Genomic DNA, 20,236 nt, shown 5'->3' on the forward strand with positions numbered 1-20,236 from the left:
TTGTTTTGTCAAAGTTTCCTTTTCTGAACAGGGTTTCCTGGTTGAAACAGGATTTCCTGGTTGGACCAGGAAAACTTCATTTCTTCATTTCAGCTCATTTATGCAGTCCTTGAGCTCTCTCCAACGTTCTCCAGCTTTTCTTTCCCTTTTGAGCTCATTTCAGCTTGTTTGATCCAAGGACCTGAAAATAGAAACTATTACTAAATATGGAAACTTTCTAAAAAATAGTAACTTTCCTAAACAAGAAGGATTTATTTAAGGAAATAACTAAGTAAATATGAGGAAATAACAATTAAAAGGTCGCATTAAAATGCTCCTATCAAAGGCCAACATACCAATCAGCTCATTTTGAATTTTATGGCTAAGGTAATGATAATGAATTTCTCTATCTTGAATAAGTCGAAAATGTTGTTTCATTATGGGATCAAACTCAACAATCATTTCAAGTAAGCCTATAAAGTTTCCATTAGAATCTTCATAAATTTTTTCATTTGTTCCACGAAAGGCCAAATTATTCTTTGCAAGACATTTCACAACATCAATTATTCTTACCATAACCTCTTTCCAATGTTTAGTATCCTTCTTAATTAACTCTTGTAACTCTTTATCAATTGTTTGATTCTTTTTCAATCTCACTCGCAACTCAGCCCAAGTTCTCAAGTTAATGAGGTGTTCAGAACTGTTTTCATGTAAATTTAATGTTGTACCAAGATGTTTTCAATCTCTTATCCCTTCACTTGCTAATTGACTTCTCGAGCGAGCTGTTATAAATAATTTACTACAGAAACAAAAAACTTTATCTAGCTCTTTTGACTAAATCAGCCATTTTCTAGCAAAAGATTCACCATTTGGTAATTTTCAAACATAAAACTCAAAGGAAAAGTGTCGACCTAATTCATCCTTAGGAAAGTTCATATTAGTTTCTGTAATAGGTCATTTTTCTACAAACAAGTCTCTCGTGTTTGAATCTAGACTATCCCAAACTCGATGATCAAAAATATTCAAATCAAATGATGACTTCAAGCATTCAAGTTCATTGGCAATAATTTCATGGCAAGGATTTTCATTATTTTCTGTTTCGCCACTTTCATTTTCACCTATATCACTAAGTTCTTCGTTTACTTCATTCTAATTTTCTACAAGCTCATCAGAATGAATTTGTAGTTCAAGTTCATTTACTAAATTCTCAACATGATTTTCTTTTGTTTCTTTAACAAAATATCTATCTAAAGATCCTCGTTGAGATTGAATAATTTCTTCTTCTCTTTTCTTTATTTCTTTTTCTTTTTTGAAAACCTGAGAGTTGTTTCCGAGAAAACATTATTGAAACTTGCTAGAAAAAACTCAAACAAGCAAGCCAAACAATAAACTTTGAATGATAAACACTCTGGCATAGAACAATAAAACCTGGAAATCTGGAATCGGCTTTTTTCCTTCTTGTTTTTTCTTTTTGATCGAGATTGGCTTGCCAATCCAACTTCTAATTGCACCTAATATTGAAAATTGAAAATCGATGAATGAGCAAGTTGTTAGAAATCGCTTTGATTGATAGTTGATAAACATTGGAGCATAGAACAATACCTGGAAATCTGGAATTTGCTTTTTTCCTTCTTGTTCTTTCTTTTCTGATCGAGATTGACTTGCAAAACTCTAACTTCCAATTGCACCTAATATTGAAAATTGAAAACTAATGAATGAGTAGGTTGTTCGAAATCAACAGAACTAAAAAAAAAAGTAACAAGACTTTTGAAGATGTAGAACGGATGGCAGTCCGAATTGAAGAGCAGCTCGATCGTGCAAAAGGAGGAAAAACCAAGTTACTATTGAAACTTTGGAATTCGGTGTCCGATTCGATCGTGCTATAGCTTTCCGGAAAGGGAATCACGCTAGGAACAAAACTCATTGCTATGCTATGATGTGTGGGCTTTTTCGGGCTTTCGGGGTCGTTTAGGGCCTCAAAACTGCAATTTACTGTTTTTCAGAATTTTCGGTTTCCTAGTTTGTTTTAGGTTTGTTTTATTTTTACCCGTGGGCTTTAGGGTTTCATTGTTAGTCGCCCTAGGGTTTCTTTTCTCATATATAAGCAACCTTAAACGGCTGCAGAACCTATCTTTTATCATATTATCAATCAAATTGAGATTTATCTCTTTTATCTCTGGTGGACTCCAGAATCTTTGTTTTAGGTTTATTGCTTGTAAACCTTAGGTGATCTTTCCGACTGCATCATTTGATATCCAAATTTTCATTGGATATCAAAATTGAAGAACACCTAATACCTATTTTGATTTGTACCTCATCCTACATTGATGGAAAGCTGAAAGATTCGTATGATCACTGTAAAATAACAGAAACATAGAGAGGAGAAAGATTGGGTGATGGATGAGAATGAACTGAAGAATTGAGTAACCATAAAAATTGCTGGGTTTCAAGGTTTGGGACTTGGGAGAGAGCAAGAGACGCTTGGATAATCAATTTTGTGCTTGCCGTTGTGCGTTGGAAGAAGAAGTAAAGACGCAATATGTGTTTAGAAATCTGATTATTATTATTATTATTATTTATGTTCTACTCTCTATACACATAATTATATATAATTAAATATATATATTATATATATTAAATCTTATTGATAAAATCTGGTGCCCCCTCTATGTTGGGCCCTGGGTTGTCGCCAATGATGCCGATGGGCAAGGCTGGCCCTGAGCCTAACTGAATCGTGTGACACTTCAAATAAGCTTCATTCATTGCATTTACATGATTGAGTTGTACGTGCTTCATCTCAAAGAAGCCTGTGTGGTGTTACTGCTTGGTCCGGTGTATGTGATGTTTTTGTTTTCCAAAGGCAATTGAATACTGTGTGTCTATATATCATACTTTAAGTCTTTGAATTGTTCTCTTTTGGTTAATCATATATTTTTATCTTTATGATAAAATATCTTTTTATCTGTTATCTCTTTGAAAAATATGTTTCATATTAGGTGTCAATTACTGTTTAATAATTTTGATCATACTCTAATAGTTTTAGGGCGAGTCTTTCTTTTACGCATGTATAGAGTTAGCAAACATGTTTTTTAAATTACGCTTTGCAGAACTGAAATAGTGCAATTTTACTCAAAATCCAGTTTTACTCAAAAGCAAAGTAATTTTTTTTGTAGGTTTGACTTTTGACTTGTATGCTAAAGCGAATTAGTGCAAGTCAAAGTTTTTTAATTTACGCTTTGCAAAATTGAAACAGTGCAGTTTTATTCAAAAGCAAAGTAATTTTTTTTTTTTATAGGTTTGATAACTCATTTGTTCTATGTTAAGGTGAATTAGCAAGTCAAAGTCTTTTCATAAATCATTCATGTCATACTACAAGATCAGTTGGAATCAAGCATATATACACAAGGATTGAAGTTTGAAGAATTTGAGACGAGTGGAAGTGCAGTACAAGAAGCAATGAGTAGATTGATAAAAGTAGTTCAATTGGCTAGAAATAGCCTAGTTAGAGGTAACTGTGTGGGCTGTTATCCGCGTGGGGAAGAAGAAATCACCATACGACAAAGGAGCCTCCCAGGCTCAATCCTTGACTTCGACCCACAAACACAAAGTAAGTGAGAAGGAGCCTTGACTGCAACTCACGTGAGGAGGAAAACTAAAAATAAAGCAACCCAAGTATGGTGAAAGAAAACATTGCGAAAACCAAAAGCCGAAATCCATAAACCTTCCTCAAAATCTTGCAAATAAAAGCACGAGTGCGGTTCCCAATTGTACTTGAAAAATCTCAAAAATAAATAAATTAAATTCAATGACCTGTCTCATACGCCAAAATATTCTCGAATCAATAACAAATAAGCGAGATTAAACTATAAATTGTAAATCATAAAAAATAACCCAAAACTGAAATCATCACTAAAGCATTCCCAATGCCAAAACCGAAAGCCGATAAATAATCGAGAAATATAAATCCATCGAAAATCCCATTTTCGAAAGTCTTTCAGAAACATCAACATTGACGAATAAAAATATAATATTTAATTTCGGAAATCACCTCAGAAAATAATTTGTTGAAACTCAACCTAAATCATAAATCCAAATAACAAACCAAAATAGAATTCCAAACTCAAGCCAGTTTTCCAACGCAAATCATAAGCTCAATGAATGATATGATAAATAAATAAATAAATCGCTAATTCGAAAGAAAACAAATGCATATATACATCAATAATTTCTTTTAAGAAGCAAGCAGGAAAGTATTAAAGTTTGATTTTCGATTTCAGTTATTCTATTATTTATTTTTAGTCCACTCACGCTAACTTTTTTCAATTACTTTCCCCTGGGCCCTTCGGTTTCAAATGCCCAGTTTGCTGACCAAATTAGTTTAGGTCAGGCGTACATGGAGTCAAGGCATACACTGCTTCCGGAATGTAGGAGTTATCGATCCTTTATCTTTCTATTTTATTTTCTTGTATATCTTGTGTACAAGATTGCTCTGATTACATGTGGGTTAAATGTTCTTAGGTTGAGATTTGTGTTGTGTTGTGGAGTTTGTTGTGATTCGAGGAGCAGTGTGGCTCCAGGAGTTGAGGATGGCGTTTGGTATTAGAAGTGTAATTGTTTTTCTACAGGTTTTGGGTATTTCACTTTTAGGGGAAGTTCCGCCAAATTTTTGGTAAAATTTCTTCTAAGATGAGCCTTGCAGAGCCACTTTGGATTCCGGGGTGGATCGTGTCAGATTGAACATTTAAATTCTGGTCTAATCTACTTTCGTACATAAGGGATAACTAGCTATTTTACAATCTCTTAACAACGTTCTAAAAAAATTGTGGTTTCAAGTGTCTTTTCTATTCGAGTCCCCGATCTCTAGGCCATTCTACTACTTTGAGTCTTTGACTGTTTTATTCCTCGTTCATGATATGATAATCTTAGCTTCCACATTTGTAAGATGAATTAATCTTTTGGAGATATAATATATTTTCCACATTATGGACGGAGAATAACTCTAGACCAATGTTCTGTTTGTAACAATGAAGTATATCATCCGAGTCTTGGTAATCGAACTGTTGTAAAATCCCAGCAAACTATAAATCCGTCTGAAATGTTGACAGAGTTACAGTAGTTGGGAGGTTGTACTTGGTTTCCATGCATTTTGTCTAAAATCCCAAGTGACATGTGTAAATATGAGATAGAGAGCTAACAAAGCTAGCTGACATCAATTAGCTAGCAAAGATGACAATTGGACAGCACCAGTGTCTTTCAAGATGTCAATAAGATGGAGAACTTATGATGAAAGGTGTAAATTTCTGTTCAATGTAAGGGGATCTTTCCACCAATTAGATTTATCTCTTTCAAATGTTTTTCACTTGCATAGTGGAAAATTAAAGACGAGGTCAAACTAGAACAGTTCCTTCCATCACAGTAACCGCCTTCCCTCGGAGTAGCACCCTTTGATTTTTCTCATCCAGATGAATGTATAGTGTTCCCCCTCTAGGTGATGCCTGAAATTAAGTACACAATTGTATTACTATATCATCATAACATTTGAAGGGACAAGATTGATAAAGTTATGATTAGTGCAGAGAGTTTACCTGATATGCAACAACATCACACTTTCCCAGTTTCTTGCACCAGTATGGTGCTAAGCCACAATGTGCACTCCCAGTAACAGCATCCTGTGAAACACAAAAGCATATTCCTTTTAGTTTTTGTTCTTAAATGCAGTTGAGCATAGATGATATTCCGTACAATATCACAGTACTACGGTACTAGTCAGAAAAAACCTGCTAGCATCCTTACCTCACTGATCCCGAATTTCGGGCAGAAGAATCTACTGATAAAATCAAATCCAGACTCTGGCGGAGCAACTCCTGTTACAGTCACTCCAGTACCTGGACATTTTTCGATTGCATCAAACTGTGGCAACAAATCTGCAACAGTCTTTCCAGATGGAAGCACCACCTGGAAAATGTAACAAGTCTCAATGAAATAGCACATGCTAAACTCCGCAGTATTGAGAAACACAAGTATTGGAATTTGGAAAACTATTCAAACAGTGATGCATATCTTAACAGCCTAATCATTCATGCCATCGTTTATCAAAAAGGAAAATATGAATATCACATCAAGAAAAGGGAATGCAGGATTTACAAGGAGATTATCTGCAACTGTCCTCATTATTTCAACAACAGGAGCACCCCCCAAGGCATTGGAAATAAACGAAACCTCGGCAGAATTGAATTCAGAAGATGGGTCAGAAGGAGAATTCAGTTCAATAAAATAGTTATCTTGTGCTTCACCATTTTTTAAATGTGAACCGTTGGCTGCCTTAACATGATCTACAACCTTTTTAGCTGTTAGAATTCCAGACAAGGTCGAAAACTCTATAACGTCGGAATCAATCAAACCAGACATAAACAGGGTATAAGCAGCCGCTAATGTTGCATGACCACAAAGCTCAACCTGCAAAAGGATACTATTTTAAGTATTTATACCAAGCTTAACAAGAATTCTATATATCAGTATCAGTTAATTGTCACATCAAATATATCTATCAGGAGCCAAATGTCTAAAAGGAATCATTTTCACAAAGTTCTTGTTGAAGATCAAGTTTTTTCAACCGATGATAAAAATTACATGGACCCGGATAAAAGCTAGAAACTCCCAGAGAACTCATGGATCATTTTTACTTTATGAAGGGAAGTAGTAAATAGAGGTGAGCTCAGACCTCTGCAACAGGAGTAAACCATCTGAGTTTGAACCTTGGTCTGGAAGTCAAAGAAGGCGAGTGGCCCGAGCCATTGAGGCGAGTCAAGTAACATGTCTCAGAGAGATTGAACTCCGCGGCCAGAGCTTGCATCCATTGATCATCTCTGTCTTCCTCTAGCAAGCAAACTGCTGCTGGATTCCCCTTGAAAGCTGAGTCGGTGAAAGCATCCACCTGTTTAAGGACATTTCAATACTCAACTCTTTCATGTAGTAACTTGCCACTTATAATTCATACACACAGTAACAGACACAAAAGGTACCCCAAGAGAGAGATAAATAGAGTACCACAGAGTATTTCACCGGTTTCTTTGCCATGGAAAATGGTTATGCAGCAGCAGCACACTGTTTGCTGGTGGATAAGACTCTTAATAGACAGAAAAAAGTTGAGGCCTACCGGCGGCTGTCCAAATTTCTATATTTTATCAAGGCCTCATAGATCCTTTTCCGAAGTTTCCTTTTTCTCTAATTGACCAGTTGATTAGAAGCTAGACTTTTTGGTACGAAAAATACTGGTTTGGTGACTCAGAGATGTAAAGGAAATGGCTAAATTCCAGTGAGAATATTGTTTAGTATTCATTTATTGGGTGGAGATTTTGAATTAACTAATTGCAAACGAACTCACTTCAGCCACACCACCAACCCATGACTAATTCTATGGTGAGCTCGATCTTAAGTTCCTCTGTTTGACTTAGTCTTTCACTCAGGTTATGCATAACTATAGGTTGGCTCTCCCTTTATTTCAAAAAAAAAAACTATAGGTTGGCTCTCAATGAAGTGCAATGCTAGTTTTGATTCTGAACCGGCATAAACAATAGAGGAAACTTGCATATGGTTCTTATTTTGTCCATAAATAACATGGTGCTCATGAACACATGCCAATATGAGAGAGAGCTAACTAAGCAAAAATAACAGGGTACTCATGAACATGCAAGAAACTAACTATTCATCTACCTAGCTGTTCAATCATTCATATAGTTGGTTCAGTTTTACACAGGACATATATAGTGTTAGTATTTCTAAGAGAGGTGAAGAAGAAGAGAGAGAAGAGTACGTACCAGAGAGTATTTCACAGGTTTCTTCGCCATAGATGAAATGATCATGCAGCAAAGAGTCTAAGAGAGACTAAATATATAAGAGTCTAAACTGGCGGCTAGTCCAAATTTCTATGTTGGGATAAGTTTTCATTGCTCGGAATGCTCGATCTGTGTGGTTTGGTCAAGTTGCTATTTCAGTGCATGACAACAACTAAAACGTTCACAACGTTTTACAGGCAATTCATCAATGACCTGGAGAAGTCAAGGAGTAAGGTCTTTCCGACTTTCTGTGGAACGTACAAGCCGTGTCACTCTTAAAAGGGAAATTGACGTGGGAGTTAAAACAAACAAAAATCGTATTGAGGTTAGAGTTAAAAGATAAAAGATAAAAAAATTTCACTTGTAACGAAAATTCGTCAGCAATAGTCTAAAAAATAAACAGTTTCGGCGACAAAAATATGTTTGGCAATGGTCTCAAAGATTAAAATCACTTTCGCCAACAAAATTTCATTAGTCGGCAATGATGTCAAAGATAAAAAAAAAAAAAAAAAAATCTCTTTTGCCGACATATGATTAGTCGGCCATGCAAATTGTGCAAGTTCAGAAGACATACACTTTGGTGCAAAGTGTATTATGGTCATATAATTGAAAGCTGTATATCAGACATAAACGAGCTGGCTCAAATTCAGACCTTCATTCAAATTTAAAGTGCATTCCCATCATACAAGTTATTCATTTTAATTGTTTGTAAATTCACCCCGGCCAGTACTAAACTAAAACAGTTCCTTCCATCACAGTCACGGCTTTCCCTCGCAGGAGCACCCTTTGATTCTGCTCATCCAGATGAATGTTTATTGTTCCCCCTCTAGGTGATGCCTGGATGTAAACAATGATAGCATATCAACATACTGAAGTGAACAAATAGAGCTATGAGAAAAGCGTGCATGAAAAAGAGAGTACCGCATATGCAACAAGATCACACTTTCCCAGCTTGTTGCACCAGTATGATGCTAAGGCGCAATGTGCACTCCCACAAACAGGATCCTGATAGACAACAACAACAACAATGTCGACATTTATTTCAGTTTCAATTCTGAAATCATTTTCATTTCAGTTTAATCCTTGCGATCAACGTAAATGAAACTGGTAAATACCAAGCTGCAAAAGGCACAGGACAAGGGACAAAGTAGGTTATGCACATCCATAGTTCCATATATGGTTCGTGCAAGCTTCATACCTCATCGATGCCGTGTGTAGGACAGAAGAATCTACTGTAAAAATCATATCCAGACTCTGGAGGAGCAACCGCTGTAACAATTACTCCCCTTGTTCCTGGACACTTTTTGATTTCATCATACTGTGGCTGTAAATCTACAACAGCTTTTCCTGATGGAATCAGAACCTTGGAAAATGTAACAATTAAGTTTCGTGTAAGAGTACATGGTAGACTCCAAATAAGCCAAAAGCTAAATAAAATGAACAAATTTCTCCCTCTAAGAAGCACCTTGAGAAATAAAAGGATTGGGAAGCATATTCCAACTAACGATTTGAGAAAGATTGCAGGACTTACAAGCAAATCATCTGTGACAGTTGTCCTCCTTATATCAATGACTGAAGCACCATCCAAGGCATTGGATATTAACGAAGCATCAGCAGAATTGAATTCATTTGATGGATCAGCTGGAAAATTCAATTCAATAAAGTAGGAGTCTTGTGTTTCACCATTTGGAATAGTTGAACCACTGGATACCTTAATATCATCTGGAACCTTTTTAGCTATTAAAATTCCAGATAATGTGGAAAACTCAATAATGTTGGAATTTACCAAACCAGACTTAAATAGGGTAGATGCAGCTGCTAATGTAGCATGACCACAAAGATCAACCTGCAAGACAAAATCATTTTTCGAAGCTTAATTTACTGACCAGAAATTGCTAAAAGAAAATCTAGCAGGTATTAACACTACACAGAATTGAAGATAACAACAACAGCAATTCCATACTCTAAAATCCTGATAGGTATCACAAAATCCTAATGAACACCCTGGATTTAGTACATAACCTTGTTATCATGGACTCAGATCAAACACACTACTACCTTTCAACCTCGCTACTATGTAGACAAAGAGAAATAAGAACCAAAGAAAGTAAATATAGGTGAGCTCAGACCTCAGTGACAGGTGTGAACCATCTGAGACGGAACCTAGCTGGAGTAGAAGACAAAGCAGGGTCAGAAACCGAGTCAGTGAGCCGACTCAAATAACAGGTTTCGGAGAGATTAAACTCGGCAGCCAGAGCTTGCATCCACTTGTCGTCTCTGTCTTCCTCCAACAAGCAAACCGCTGCCGGGTTTCCCTTGAAAGCTGACTCAGTGAATGCATCCACCTGTGGAATCATTCATACTCTTGCAGTTTGTTTATACACACACAAACTGAAATAAAGAAGAGAAAAAGAGAGAAAGGAGAGTACCACAGAGAATTTGACAGGTTTCTTCGCCATACTGGAGATGATAATGCTGTTTTGCTAGTGGGTGAAACTTTCACGTCTCTCTAAAATTGCAGTCATGGTAAAATCTTGGTTTATTTAATCATTAATCATCAGGGACTCCCAAGCACACAAATTCTGTATAAATAGATAAATAGAAATAATAGATAATTGAGGGGGAGAGACAGAGAGTCAACACCTGCTGGCGGCTGGTCCAGGTTTCTATATCTGGTTTACTGGTTTGTCAAGTTGCTATTTTAGTGCATGACAAGGACTGGAAGTTTTTTTTTTTTTTTTCGAGTATGACAAGAACTGGAAGTTTAACGAGGTAATTTATGTGTTTTCATCGGCGACATTGAAAAGCTAAGGTATTCAACCTCAAAATGGAAACTCATGCTGGAGTTAAAATCAAACAGATCTTAGTTGCCCATTTTAAAGCATCTGGTTGTTTAATTGCCCTAGAAACATCCACTAAGATAATTCGACCATTTTGTGCAAGGGAGAAAGGGACCTAAAATAAGCTCAGGAGACGGAGACTCTGAAAAGAATGTAAAAATCATGAATTCATTGCGCCCTACAAACACAATCAACTTCTTTTGTTGACTGAGAAATTAGGACAATGCCTTTACAGAGTACAAACCTACAGATGAACAACTATTTTTACCTGAGATAATCAAGGGTGGGTGCCAAGTAACTTAATAATTTACATGGTGAAAATACACAAAGCAGCAGCAGCAGCACTAGACGCCCAGCTTTTATTATACGTTATAATATAGATGAGAGCTCCTCCCCAATGGAAATGGAATCACCAAACTCCTTGTTTGGTCATCTTCAAGAAATGGGACAGAGTGATATTTGGAACTTCAGATGAGCACCTTTTTTTCTTTGTTATCTTGGTCATCTTAGCTGACTTCCCTTTCTCTGATTCAGTTACAGTCACCGATACCAAGTTGTAGAACTGTAAACACCACCAGCTTGTTATTAAGAACATTCCATGAAGGCTTTGATAAACCAAACAAAGTTGGCAAAACATGCAGCACCTCTACCTTCAAGGTATACCATTTCTTTAGGTCCGGTTTACTATTAAGAACCTTCCAAGAAGGAGTAACAAATTTGGCAAAACATGCAGCAACTCTACCTTCAAAGTATACTATTTCTTTAGGTGGTTACTACTATCCTTTGATAGAATCCATAGGAATTTGAAATATGTGATTATTTACCTCACAAACACCATGCAGCAGTAAACGACGAAAAGGGTCTTGAACCCGTAGGATGAGAGAGTCTGCATCTTCTTCTCCAGTCTCCGTTAAATAACCACGTATACGCAACTGAAAATGAAAGAAACTTTCTTACTCAAATGATGAGAAAAGATTCCAGTTGGGTTATAATTTAATTTAGAGAAAGATGAAACTGCGTATGTGGGATGGCAAAAAGTATGTAAAGCAAACCAGCAGAGAGATAGTGAACACAAAAACAGATTTACCTCATATCCCTCAATAAGGTCTGAAACAACGCTGCGGCGAAGTGCCTCCCTTGTTCGAGAATCCACCCTACGCCATGCATTCAAGACAGCCATTTTATCAGCATCAACATTGCCCTTCTTGGTTTCACAAGAGCTCTCTAGGGAATCAATAATATTAGCCTGTCAAGATGGGATATTGGCTAGAGGTTAGTATGAACACACATGCAGTGATGTAGATACTGAAAGAATAATCAATAATTTTAGAAGGGCCCATTATCTGTTAGCTCAAAATATAAAATTCTTCTCTAATAGACAAACTTGAGCCTCCATTTGGCTGCCCAAAATCTTGAATTTAATTTTGGCCAAGTTCATTGTATTGAAATCACTGGAATGCAGGAACTTAAAAGAAAAAACCATGTCTGGAAGAATGAGAGAGGCCGAAGGACCTGTTTATCCATGTCTATATTCCTAAATGTGTCCCACTCTGGCACATTAGTCATGCAAAATGGTGACAGCGGTACATCATCACCTGTAGATTCAACCAAATCCATTGTTGTTATGAAAAGTTCTAAAAAGTAATAATCATAAATAGGCCGCTGCAGAGTGAATATATGCAAGTTCAATAACCACAGAAACTTCAGAAACACATATGGAACAAAAGTTGCTATACATAAATACTTATATTATAAGACTTTTATCAGTTATTTCAGTACCAAAAGGTGGTGGAGCAAACAAGCCTCTAATTTCTTCTGCATTCAGACGAGGAACAAGTTCCATCAAGAGGCGATCATTTAACCATCTTCGAGACCGGCGGTTGCTAACCTACAAAAGCTAAAAATCGTCACAACATGAATTGACAAGGAGAATAATTTCTCATTTGACCTTTGGAAACTGAAAAATCTTCAATATTTTATGAAGGATTAAAGCAATACATTTATTTGATCAAAAGAAGGCAATTCAGTCGTACAATTTTTGAAGGCTGTGAGCAACTTCACATGCAGAACAGACAGTTGACAGTATAAAACCCATCTATAATGAACTGCAACCTCCAAATATAACATAATTGGCACACCTTGTCAATTGATACAATTTTTTTTTTTTTTCAAGAAACTATACTTAAGAATTGCTCTCTCAACTTTATTGAACTTCCTTTTTGGCTCATTAGAGCTAATTAAATGTTCTAGTATATTATGGAAAACCCAAATTTCCAAGGATGCAGAATCACTAGAAACTTGAGACATGTTCATGCAAAAGAGCATGTCTAGAATTCATCTACCAGATAAGATAGGGCTGTCTTACCAATACACTCACCAAAGCACAAGTCATTTATGTAACTAAGGCAACAATTGGATTATTCGATTAGCAGAAAACGGATTGAAAATGCATGCTCTTTGTTGGTGAATTGAGTTCAGAAGATAATAACATGCCATTTCAATTATGTAAATCACTCCTACCCTATACGTAATACACCATAAATTCACCATCTACAGTCCAAACTGACTAGGAACAAGCAATATCACAATTGGAAAAACTCAGTTTCAGAAATAAATTTTACTACACAAAAACCAGAAGTCAACTTATTAAAGCGAATCGAGATAGTACCGTTCCAGCCAACCCTTCCAGAATCTCAATCTTCTTCTCAACCGACATTCCACGAGATTTGACACTCTCACCTGTCCAAAGGCACCATCTTTAAATCCAAAATTTCCAACACACTCATCAAATTGATCCACAAAAATAAATTATAAGCTAACAAGCAAAAAGAACTAGCAGTAAATGATCTGGGTATAAATAAAATGAACATGAAAACACAAAAAACTAATCGAATCCAATTGGTACCCAAAATTCTCACACACTGTTTCACCCTTCACACATAAAAAAAGGCCCAAGTTTGCAACTTTACTACCTCAATCCAAATAATGAGCTAAACCCATTTGCACAAGACATAAAGGAGGCATAAAAATGGTACCTTTTCTGGGTTCATGGATAGGAGAGGAGAGGAAAAGGGCTTCTTCTCTGTTGAGAACATCAGCGGTCGCCATGATTGATTGATTGATTGAATGAACAGCCTCTGGCTTTGTTTGACTCTTCTTCTTCTTCTTCTTCTTCTTGTTCTGGGTTCTGGGCTGGTGGGTGTTTCAGAGAAGGCTAGGTAGGACTTGTTCTTTGTCAAACAGAGCCTTTGAAATAATAAGGAAGAGAGAGAGACTCGGAGAAGACTGTGGAATATGCCTCTGGAACTTTTGTTTTATGCTCCTATCTCTGCGATTGTTACTTGTGAAATTGTGAGTCTGGGCACGTGGCACGTGACTGACTGAACGGGAAATTGTGGATGAACTCTCTCCTGCTGCTCTTGCTGGCCTGGTTGGTCTGCCTTGTTTTGCTGCTTGCTTTTCTGGGTTCCTCGTGTTTGTTTTGTTTTGCTTTGCTTTGGCCCAAACTCTTCGTCGGTTAAGTTTGTTCAGTTTCGGGTCTTTTCTTTTCGGCCTGCTTTCTGTTGGGCTCTTTGGTGTCTATGTTTTTCTTTTTTATTTTGAAATAATCTATGTTTTTCTTTAGGGTCGAGCAAAATTACGCTTTTTAAATTTGATCTGTTCCTTTTTCTGAGCTTCGGTTGAAATTTTTTTCGATTTTTGGCTCGGTTTTTTCAGTTTTTGGTTTCGGCTCATTCTCTTAAGTCTTGTTTGGTTCAAGGAATTGAGGTTTTTGTTCAATCCTATCTGGTGTTTGATATGTATAAGGAAAATAATAACTTTCCTTAAATAAAGAAAACTAAGGGAAAAATGAATCCTCTCATACTTGGAGAGATATTCATTTTCTCTGCATTAATATCGCATTTATAACATAATAAAAAGACTATTATACCCTTGTTGAAAATTAATATTGAAATTTTTTTCCAAAAAGTTTATGATATTGATATGATTTAGGTAATTGCAGAGTACTACATTTCCTCATTGCTTTCATATCGTTTCCAATAGGCCTGGGATCGGTTTGGCTCGGCTCGGGAATGGGCCCATACCGCGACCGATACCGAGTTGATAGTCGGCTCAGTTCGATTCGGGATGCCGGAATCTCATCTGCAATACCGATTAGTCCCGAAACTGATCGGTTCGGTACCAATCAGTCTGAACAGTTCTGAATGTCAAAATTTCCAGAAACCTGAAAAAAAGCAAGTAAACAAACGCATATTAACATGCTGGTTAGTAGACACGCACTCTTTAATAAAAGTACCTTAACAGCAGCTCTACCTACATAGGATTGCAGATTTGCAGGGTTTGCTATAAACTACATAAACACCAACTAATCCTTATCCTGATTAAAATCTCTTTCCATATAAAGAACTAAAATTTCACTACTGAAACCTCACAGATCCAACCACTAATCGACCCAAATTCAAATCAAGCTACACAATCATGCTGCTACAAAGTACAAAGCATGAATGAAAACAGAAAAATTTAGAGTGAGAGACTTACTTGCAGTTTTCCCATCGATTCGGAGTGGGAGGCTTGAAGAATCGAGTTGGAGTCAAATCGAGGCTCTTAACTTCTTCACTCTTGAACTCTGATTTGGTCTCTGTGAGAGGACTGAGATGAGGGACTGAGTGAGAGCCTTTGATTCTTCGATGGAGGGCAGAGAGGAGTGAGAGCCTTCGATTCTTCGATGAAGGGCAGAGAAACGTGAGTCGAGTGACTGACTGAAAGGCTCAGTTTAGGGTTTGTGTGAGTTGAGAATGGCAGAACGCGAAGCAATTGGGAGTTTAGGGCTGACATTTACGAAAAGTCGTGCTTCCTATTCAAAAGATCGATTAGAAAATCGGGTCGGGTCGGAAAATACAGTATGTATATGACCCATACCAATGCCGACCCGTTTACATACTTTTCGGTACGGTTCGGTTCAAGACTGTGTGGAACTGACTTTGCAGACCGACCCGATCGGTTTCGGTTCAGATCGGACGGTTTCGGTCTCGGTTTGTCGGTTTGGAATTCCCAGGCCTAGTTTCCAAATAACAGAAGGAAAAACTAATGGGAAGTTTACTTTCTCATCCAACCATTCCATGGTAATAAATAGAAATAAATTAATTCTCTTTCCATGAACCGAACGACGCCTTATAGTATAAATGATTAACAACACTAGGAGTAGATGAATTCATGTATAGATATTGTGCGGTGTGGACTTACACTCAAAATGGCTGGCTATACTACTAGAGAAACTATATTTTTGCACATCAATTACGAGCCACTCAGTTTTCATATGTTAATTCAATTACTGCGAATGTTTAGTTCAGTTGCTAATCTAAGTTGCGAATCTGTATTGCAAATCCTCGCCCTTAAAGATTGTAGTGCTAAAGTACTATTTTTGCAAAACAAAATAGAGAAATTCAAACGTGGTTGTGACAAAACCAATGTAAACGATTTTCACTTCTTACATAAATTAATATGATCACGTAACATGAATAATTGTATTTTTCATCTATATATTTTGAAGTTCATAATTTTACTACATGTTCAAATGTTCAATAACATTCGCATGATGAGCTATTTCAAACAATTTTCCCAAAAATAAGTCATTTATTTCAAATTTTACTGCGATTCTCATATGTTGTCAAGCCTAGAAAATACCCAGATTGTAAAAATTATTGAACACAGAGACCAAAATTGCAAATTTCAAACAGGGGCACAATAGGTTTTTACAAGCTGACAGAGTCTGAAAAAGCTTCACCACAGTACGTACTACGTAACCACTAATAGCAAGACAGAGCTGGGAAGCAACCCAATAATTTCTCTTCCTCATCGCCATTTCCTCTTCCTCTCTGCCGTAAAACCCTAACTTCAAGCTCGCCCTCTTCACTCCGAAGCTGAAGCCTTGTTCCAAAAAAGGTAATCTTTCACTAAGAAAAACCCATCTCACAGCTTATAGTTGTCACCATATATCTATGTTCTTGTTCTACTACTTCATTCTGTCATAAATGTACCATCTTTTCCTGTTTTGCACTTGTTTGGAGTAAATATCAACATGTGTTTCTTCATTATATTTGATTTCCTTTGGATTTGAACACAAACTATGCATGTATTGACTGTCATTAGGCTCGTCATCTGTTCCTCTTTTGCTGTGCTACCCATTTGGGTTTTTTTTTTCTTTTCAACATTTTTGTTTTCCTAATGAAAAAAAGTGGGGATTAAAATGAATTTTATAAATGGTTGTGAGGTTGCAGCTTTCCTTAGTTTTTCTAAGTTATGTTCCTGTTGTGAAATTTATGGGAAAGTTGCAAGATATTGTGGGTTAGCATTGAAAGGCTCAGGGAGCATCCCCACTTTTGAATCTTCCTAAAATAATTTAACAAAATTGATACATAGAACTATGTATAATGATTCATGCACTATGTCCTTGTTCTAATGTTAGTAGCAAACCAAAAACTTTAGCTTATATTGGTTTTGACATATGACTTGTGAGCAGTTGAGCACTAGTCTAGCTAGCTCCAGAAATGAAAACTCTGTTACTGTTTAGCTTATGGATGGAACGGAGAGCTTTGTGTTTTTCTTGGATTTGACTGTCAAGTCGTGACAGTATCATTTGGATGGTCTAATGGTCGTTATGCCTTCTCTTTGTTTGTGTTTAGTTAAGGTGAAATCTGTTTCTCCTCTGGTTGATATGGAAGGAGAGAGTAGCCATAATGACCCCTTGCAATTGATGTCTTTAAATTTTGGTGGGAGTGTTGCGAATCATGTCTCTGGTGCGCCACAACATGATCTGAACCAAAAGATGATCATGGAAGCTGGAACTAGTGTGAACCAAACTGATGCGCTTGCATTACCTTGGATGGTTCAATCCCCAATGCCGGCTCAAAGTTGTGTTGACTATCTAGCAGAAAGTTCATCATTTCTGCCAAAATCTCCTTATGAAGACATGCTAGAGAGGATTTCTTTATCTGGTAGTGGCATACATGCTGCTGGTGGAGTCTCTGAATTCCATAGAGATTTGTTATACTGCAGCAGTCTTGGAAAAGCTTCTGGTTCTAAATCAATTGATTTCTCTACGGACATGGATCCTTGGAAGGTAACTGTTTGCATTTATGTATTACTTTACTTGCCGTCTGGTCATGTTAAGATGATAAATTGGGAGCTAAAAAATGTATATTTCGGTAATTTGAAGTTCTTTCTTGTTCTTTGATGAATATCTGCATTTAGATCAAACTTCTCTGTCCGAATATCTCTATATTTAGTATCTATTCAACATACAAAAGTTTTAATGTGACTATATATATTAGTGTCAAATTCCTCCTGTTGTGGTCGTTGAAAAGAAACCATGGAAGTAGGTGACATTTCTGATGTCACTTAATGGAGAACTTGTTCAAAACATCAGATTCATGTTCATTTTCAGTTATTTTAACAACTTTGTTTAATTTCACATTCAGCTGAGATTGACTTGGCTTTTTTTGCTTCTCTGCAATGTACTAGCTACAGCATCATACTTCATGGACAGATAATTTCACTGGGTCTAGTTTTGACAATGTTTCTCAAGTTGATCAAAAGTTAACACTGGCTGCACCTGGTTTTCCTTCCCGGCCATGTCAAAGTGCTACAAAACAGAAAGCTCTTGTAACTGATCGTGTAAGCCAAATACTTTCACCGGATAGTTGAACTGATTATCATATATAATCCATGTCATTTTTCCTTTCAAATAGCAGGCATTATCTTTACTAGTTTTGTTTGTCTTAAGTTATGATCTGTGTGCCAGTTAGTGTAAATGTGATTTGTTACACATTTCCTTTCAAATAGCAGGCTCGTAGGATCCGAATTGCTGAAAGGGTAACTGCACTGGAAGAACTGCTTCCACAATCTGTAGAGGTAATATTTTGCCTATGCCAGATCATGCATGCAGTTGCTCATTGAAGAGGGTTTTTTAATGACTTGTCAATGGTTTGTTTTCTTTTATTATGTCCTTCTGATGCCATCAATCTGAATATTTTGAATTAGTAACTAGGTTACTGACATGGGCAGCTGACTCTGCATATAAACGTAAATAGAGTTTGATATGCAATACTTTCACTGACATATTAATCAAGCCTAGTGATAAGATCAAGTGTGAGCTATATACAGAATCACTGATTAATAAAGTACAGAATCTAGAGATATCATTGTGTCTCCTCCAGAAATGGAAGTACAAGATTCAAACTCATCATATAGATGAAATATGCTGCCTCAGATTATAATGCCATTTTTACAATATGATTTGGAGTTTCAGTGCTATATAAGGCTCAATTATTTTCTGCGGATACTTGACTGGTTGCATTTGATTTTGTAGGGTGGTCAAGAATTTGTACTGGATGATGTCATTGACCATATCAAGTTTTTGCAGCTTCAAATAAAGGTAGGTCTGTCATTGACCATGATTTCATGTATGCACCTTCTGCTAGCTACAAACTGAAGTTTGCTTCTCTGAACCTTTCTTAATTTTTGCAGGATCTAAGTAAAAGCAGATTGGGAGGTGAAACAATTACTGAACCGATGATTTTCCGCGAGGTATAATTAATTGTCTATGCTAGCTGAATTATAAGTGAGGCAAAGAATTCACATTGATATGTTTCATCAATATATGATCTTTTATGTTTGGTAGGGATATGGTCACTACTTCTTACACCAGCAAATGCTGAGTGAACCTCTTGAAGAGATGATAGGAAAATTGCTGGAGACAAATCCAGCAGCAGCAGACCAGCTGTTAAAGGACAAGGGTCTTTCGATGGTGCCTCTGGGTTTAACCAAGAAATTATTCTGAGCCACATAGATGCCTGGTGGACTCATATGCATATATCAAGTCTGGGTTTTGTTATATATTACCTATATTTATGGTCTCCTTCAGATAGTTACTTGAACAATCTCATCTTCTGAGCTTTAGGGAAATCATTTACATGGGTTGTTATTCAGAGTATTTAGTCTTTGACAGTCCAACACTTCGATTATTACTGCAAGCAACTCGTTACCATCCTATATGTGTGCTGGAAGCCCTTGGATGCCCTTGAACCAAATTTTTTTTTTTTTCGTATGGCGATAATGGAAGCAGATGAATTTGGCACCAAGTCATTCAGCAGGTTGATTATTTCTGTAAAATAGTACTCATTATTGCTGTTAAATAACACTTAGGCCTCGTTTGGTTCACGGAAAGGAAAGTAATTCCTTTGTCTTTCCCATGGAAAGGGAAATGCTTTCCATTCTGATGTTTGGTAACGTAAGGAAAGTTATCAGGAAAGTTGTTAAAAAGTTTGTAAATAATGTAATAAAATAATATATTGTGAGTAATAAATGCAAGGAAAGAATAGGGTAAAGTGATTCATTTGGGGTTTGGAATGAATTACTTTCCCCCTGATTTTCCCTCCTTTCAGGAAATGATTCCTTTCCTTTTGCATATCCTAAACACAGGAAAGGAACAAGAGTCATCAATTCTGCAAACCAAACGAGACCTTAAGGTAAAGCGAACTTTCATGAGATTTTGTTAAACAAGAATCGGGGCTTGCCAAGCAA

General features: G+C 36.6%; 4 protein-coding genes across 9 annotated transcripts; 1 reads left to right on the forward strand and 3 right to left on the reverse strand.

The window, feature by feature from the left end:
• Window positions 1-5,257: 5,257 nt before the first annotated feature.
• LOC133736362 (uncharacterized) lies at window positions 5,258-8,277 on the reverse strand. 2 transcript variants are annotated; one of them, XM_062163818.1, is made up of 6 exons: window positions 7,797-8,277; window positions 6,701-6,913; window positions 6,124-6,435; window positions 5,773-5,934; window positions 5,565-5,648; window positions 5,258-5,474 (listed from the first exon to the last, which is right to left on the reverse strand). In XM_062163818.1, exons 1-6 carry the CDS (start codon window positions 7,839-7,841, stop codon window positions 5,367-5,369), a joined length of 924 nt encoding a protein of 307 aa, XP_062019802.1. In that variant the 5' UTR covers window positions 7,842-8,277; the 3' UTR covers window positions 5,258-5,366. The 2 variants fall into 2 exon arrangements, with proteins under 2 accessions (XP_062019802.1, XP_062019803.1); XM_062163819.1 differs by lacking the exon at window positions 7,797-8,277 and adding an exon at window positions 7,027-7,705.
• A 135-nt stretch (window positions 8,278-8,412) lies between these two features.
• Window positions 8,413-10,667, reverse strand: LOC133736363 (uncharacterized). The gene is made up of 6 exons (XM_062163820.1): window positions 10,244-10,667; window positions 9,944-10,159; window positions 9,346-9,660; window positions 9,013-9,177; window positions 8,736-8,819; window positions 8,413-8,651 (listed from the first exon to the last, which is right to left on the reverse strand). The coding sequence occupies exons 1-6, from the start codon at window positions 10,271-10,273 to the stop codon at window positions 8,544-8,546; spliced, it is 918 nt and encodes a 305-aa protein (XP_062019804.1). The 5' UTR covers window positions 10,274-10,667; the 3' UTR covers window positions 8,413-8,543.
• A 130-nt stretch (window positions 10,668-10,797) lies between these two features.
• On the reverse strand, window positions 10,798-14,087 carry LOC133736364 (uncharacterized). 2 transcript variants are annotated; one of them, XM_062163822.1, is made up of 7 exons: window positions 13,690-14,087; window positions 13,323-13,393; window positions 12,434-12,542; window positions 12,167-12,249; window positions 11,742-11,900; window positions 11,479-11,586; window positions 10,798-11,216 (listed from the first exon to the last, which is right to left on the reverse strand). In XM_062163822.1, exons 1-7 carry the CDS (start codon window positions 13,760-13,762, stop codon window positions 11,064-11,066), a joined length of 756 nt encoding a protein of 251 aa, XP_062019806.1. In that variant the 5' UTR covers window positions 13,763-14,087; the 3' UTR covers window positions 10,798-11,063. The 2 variants fall into 2 exon arrangements, with proteins under 2 accessions (XP_062019806.1, XP_062019807.1); XM_062163823.1 differs by having other exon boundaries at window positions 13,323-13,410; window positions 13,690-14,085.
• A 2,361-nt stretch (window positions 14,088-16,448) lies between these two features.
• Window positions 16,449-20,088, forward strand: LOC133740176 (transcription factor bHLH7-like). 4 transcript variants are annotated; one of them, XM_062168088.1, is made up of 7 exons: window positions 16,449-16,597; window positions 17,338-17,774; window positions 18,176-18,328; window positions 18,497-18,565; window positions 19,023-19,088; window positions 19,181-19,240; window positions 19,335-20,088. In XM_062168088.1, the coding sequence occupies exons 2-7, from the start codon at window positions 17,370-17,372 to the stop codon at window positions 19,491-19,493; spliced, it is 912 nt and encodes a 303-aa protein (XP_062024072.1). In that variant the 5' UTR covers window positions 16,449-16,597; window positions 17,338-17,369; the 3' UTR covers window positions 19,494-20,088. The 4 variants fall into 4 exon arrangements, with proteins under 4 accessions (XP_062024072.1, XP_062024073.1, XP_062024074.1 ...); XM_062168089.1 differs by having other exon boundaries at window positions 18,500-18,565; XM_062168090.1 differs by having other exon boundaries at window positions 18,182-18,328.
• Window positions 20,089-20,236: the final 148 nt, after the last annotated feature.

Source organism: Rosa rugosa, chromosome 3 (genome assembly GCF_958449725.1).
Source record: "Rosa rugosa chromosome 3, drRosRugo1.1, whole genome shotgun sequence".
Classification (NCBI taxonomy): domain Eukaryota; kingdom Viridiplantae; phylum Streptophyta; class Magnoliopsida; order Rosales; family Rosaceae; genus Rosa; species Rosa rugosa.

What these genes read in the sequence shown, in the direction of transcription:
- LOC133736362 (XM_062163818.1), bottom strand. Translation starts at nt 7,841, where the DNA reads ATGATCATTTCATCTATGGCGAAGAAACCTGTGAAATACTCTCTG. An exon ending in CAGTTGCAGATAATCTCCTT is followed by an intron (nt 5,935 to 6,123) that starts GTAAATCCTGCA and finishes TACATTTTCCAG; the next exon opens with GTGGTGCTTCCATCTGGAAA. An exon ending in GTGATGTTGTTGCATATCAG is followed by an intron (nt 5,475 to 5,564) that starts GTAAACTCTCTG and finishes ACTTAATTTCAG; the next exon opens with GCATCACCTAGAGGGGGAAC.
- LOC133736363 (XM_062163820.1), bottom strand. Translation starts at nt 10,273, where the DNA reads ATGGCGAAGAAACCTGTCAAATTCTCTGTG. An exon ending in GGTTCACACCTGTCACTGAG is followed by an intron (nt 9,661 to 9,943) that starts GTCTGAGCTCAC and finishes TTTGTCTTGCAG; the next exon opens with GTTGATCTTTGTGGTCATGC. An exon ending in CTGTCACAGATGATTTGCTT is followed by an intron (nt 9,178 to 9,345) that starts GTAAGTCCTGCA and finishes ACATTTTCCAAG; the next exon opens with GTTCTGATTCCATCAGGAAA.
- LOC133736364 (XM_062163822.1), bottom strand. Translation starts at nt 13,762, where the DNA reads ATGGCGACCGCTGATGTTCTCAACAGAGAAGAAGCCCTTTTCCTCTCC. An exon ending in GTTTGCTCCACCACCTTTTG is followed by an intron (nt 12,250 to 12,433) that starts GTACTGAAATAA and finishes TTGAATCTACAG; the next exon opens with GTGATGATGTACCGCTGTCA. An exon ending in TGCTGCATGGTGTTTGTGAG is followed by an intron (nt 11,217 to 11,478) that starts GTAAATAATCAC and finishes TGGTGTTTACAG; the next exon opens with TTCTACAACTTGGTATCGGT.
- LOC133740176 (XM_062168088.1), top strand. Translation starts at nt 17,370, where the DNA reads ATGGAAGGAGAGAGTAGCCATAATGACCCCTTGCAATTGATGTCTTTA. An exon ending in CGGACATGGATCCTTGGAAG is followed by an intron (nt 17,775 to 18,175) that starts GTAACTGTTTGC and finishes GCAATGTACTAG; the next exon opens with CTACAGCATCATACTTCATG. An exon ending in AACCGATGATTTTCCGCGAG is followed by an intron (nt 19,241 to 19,334) that starts GTATAATTAATT and finishes TATGTTTGGTAG; the next exon opens with GGATATGGTCACTACTTCTT.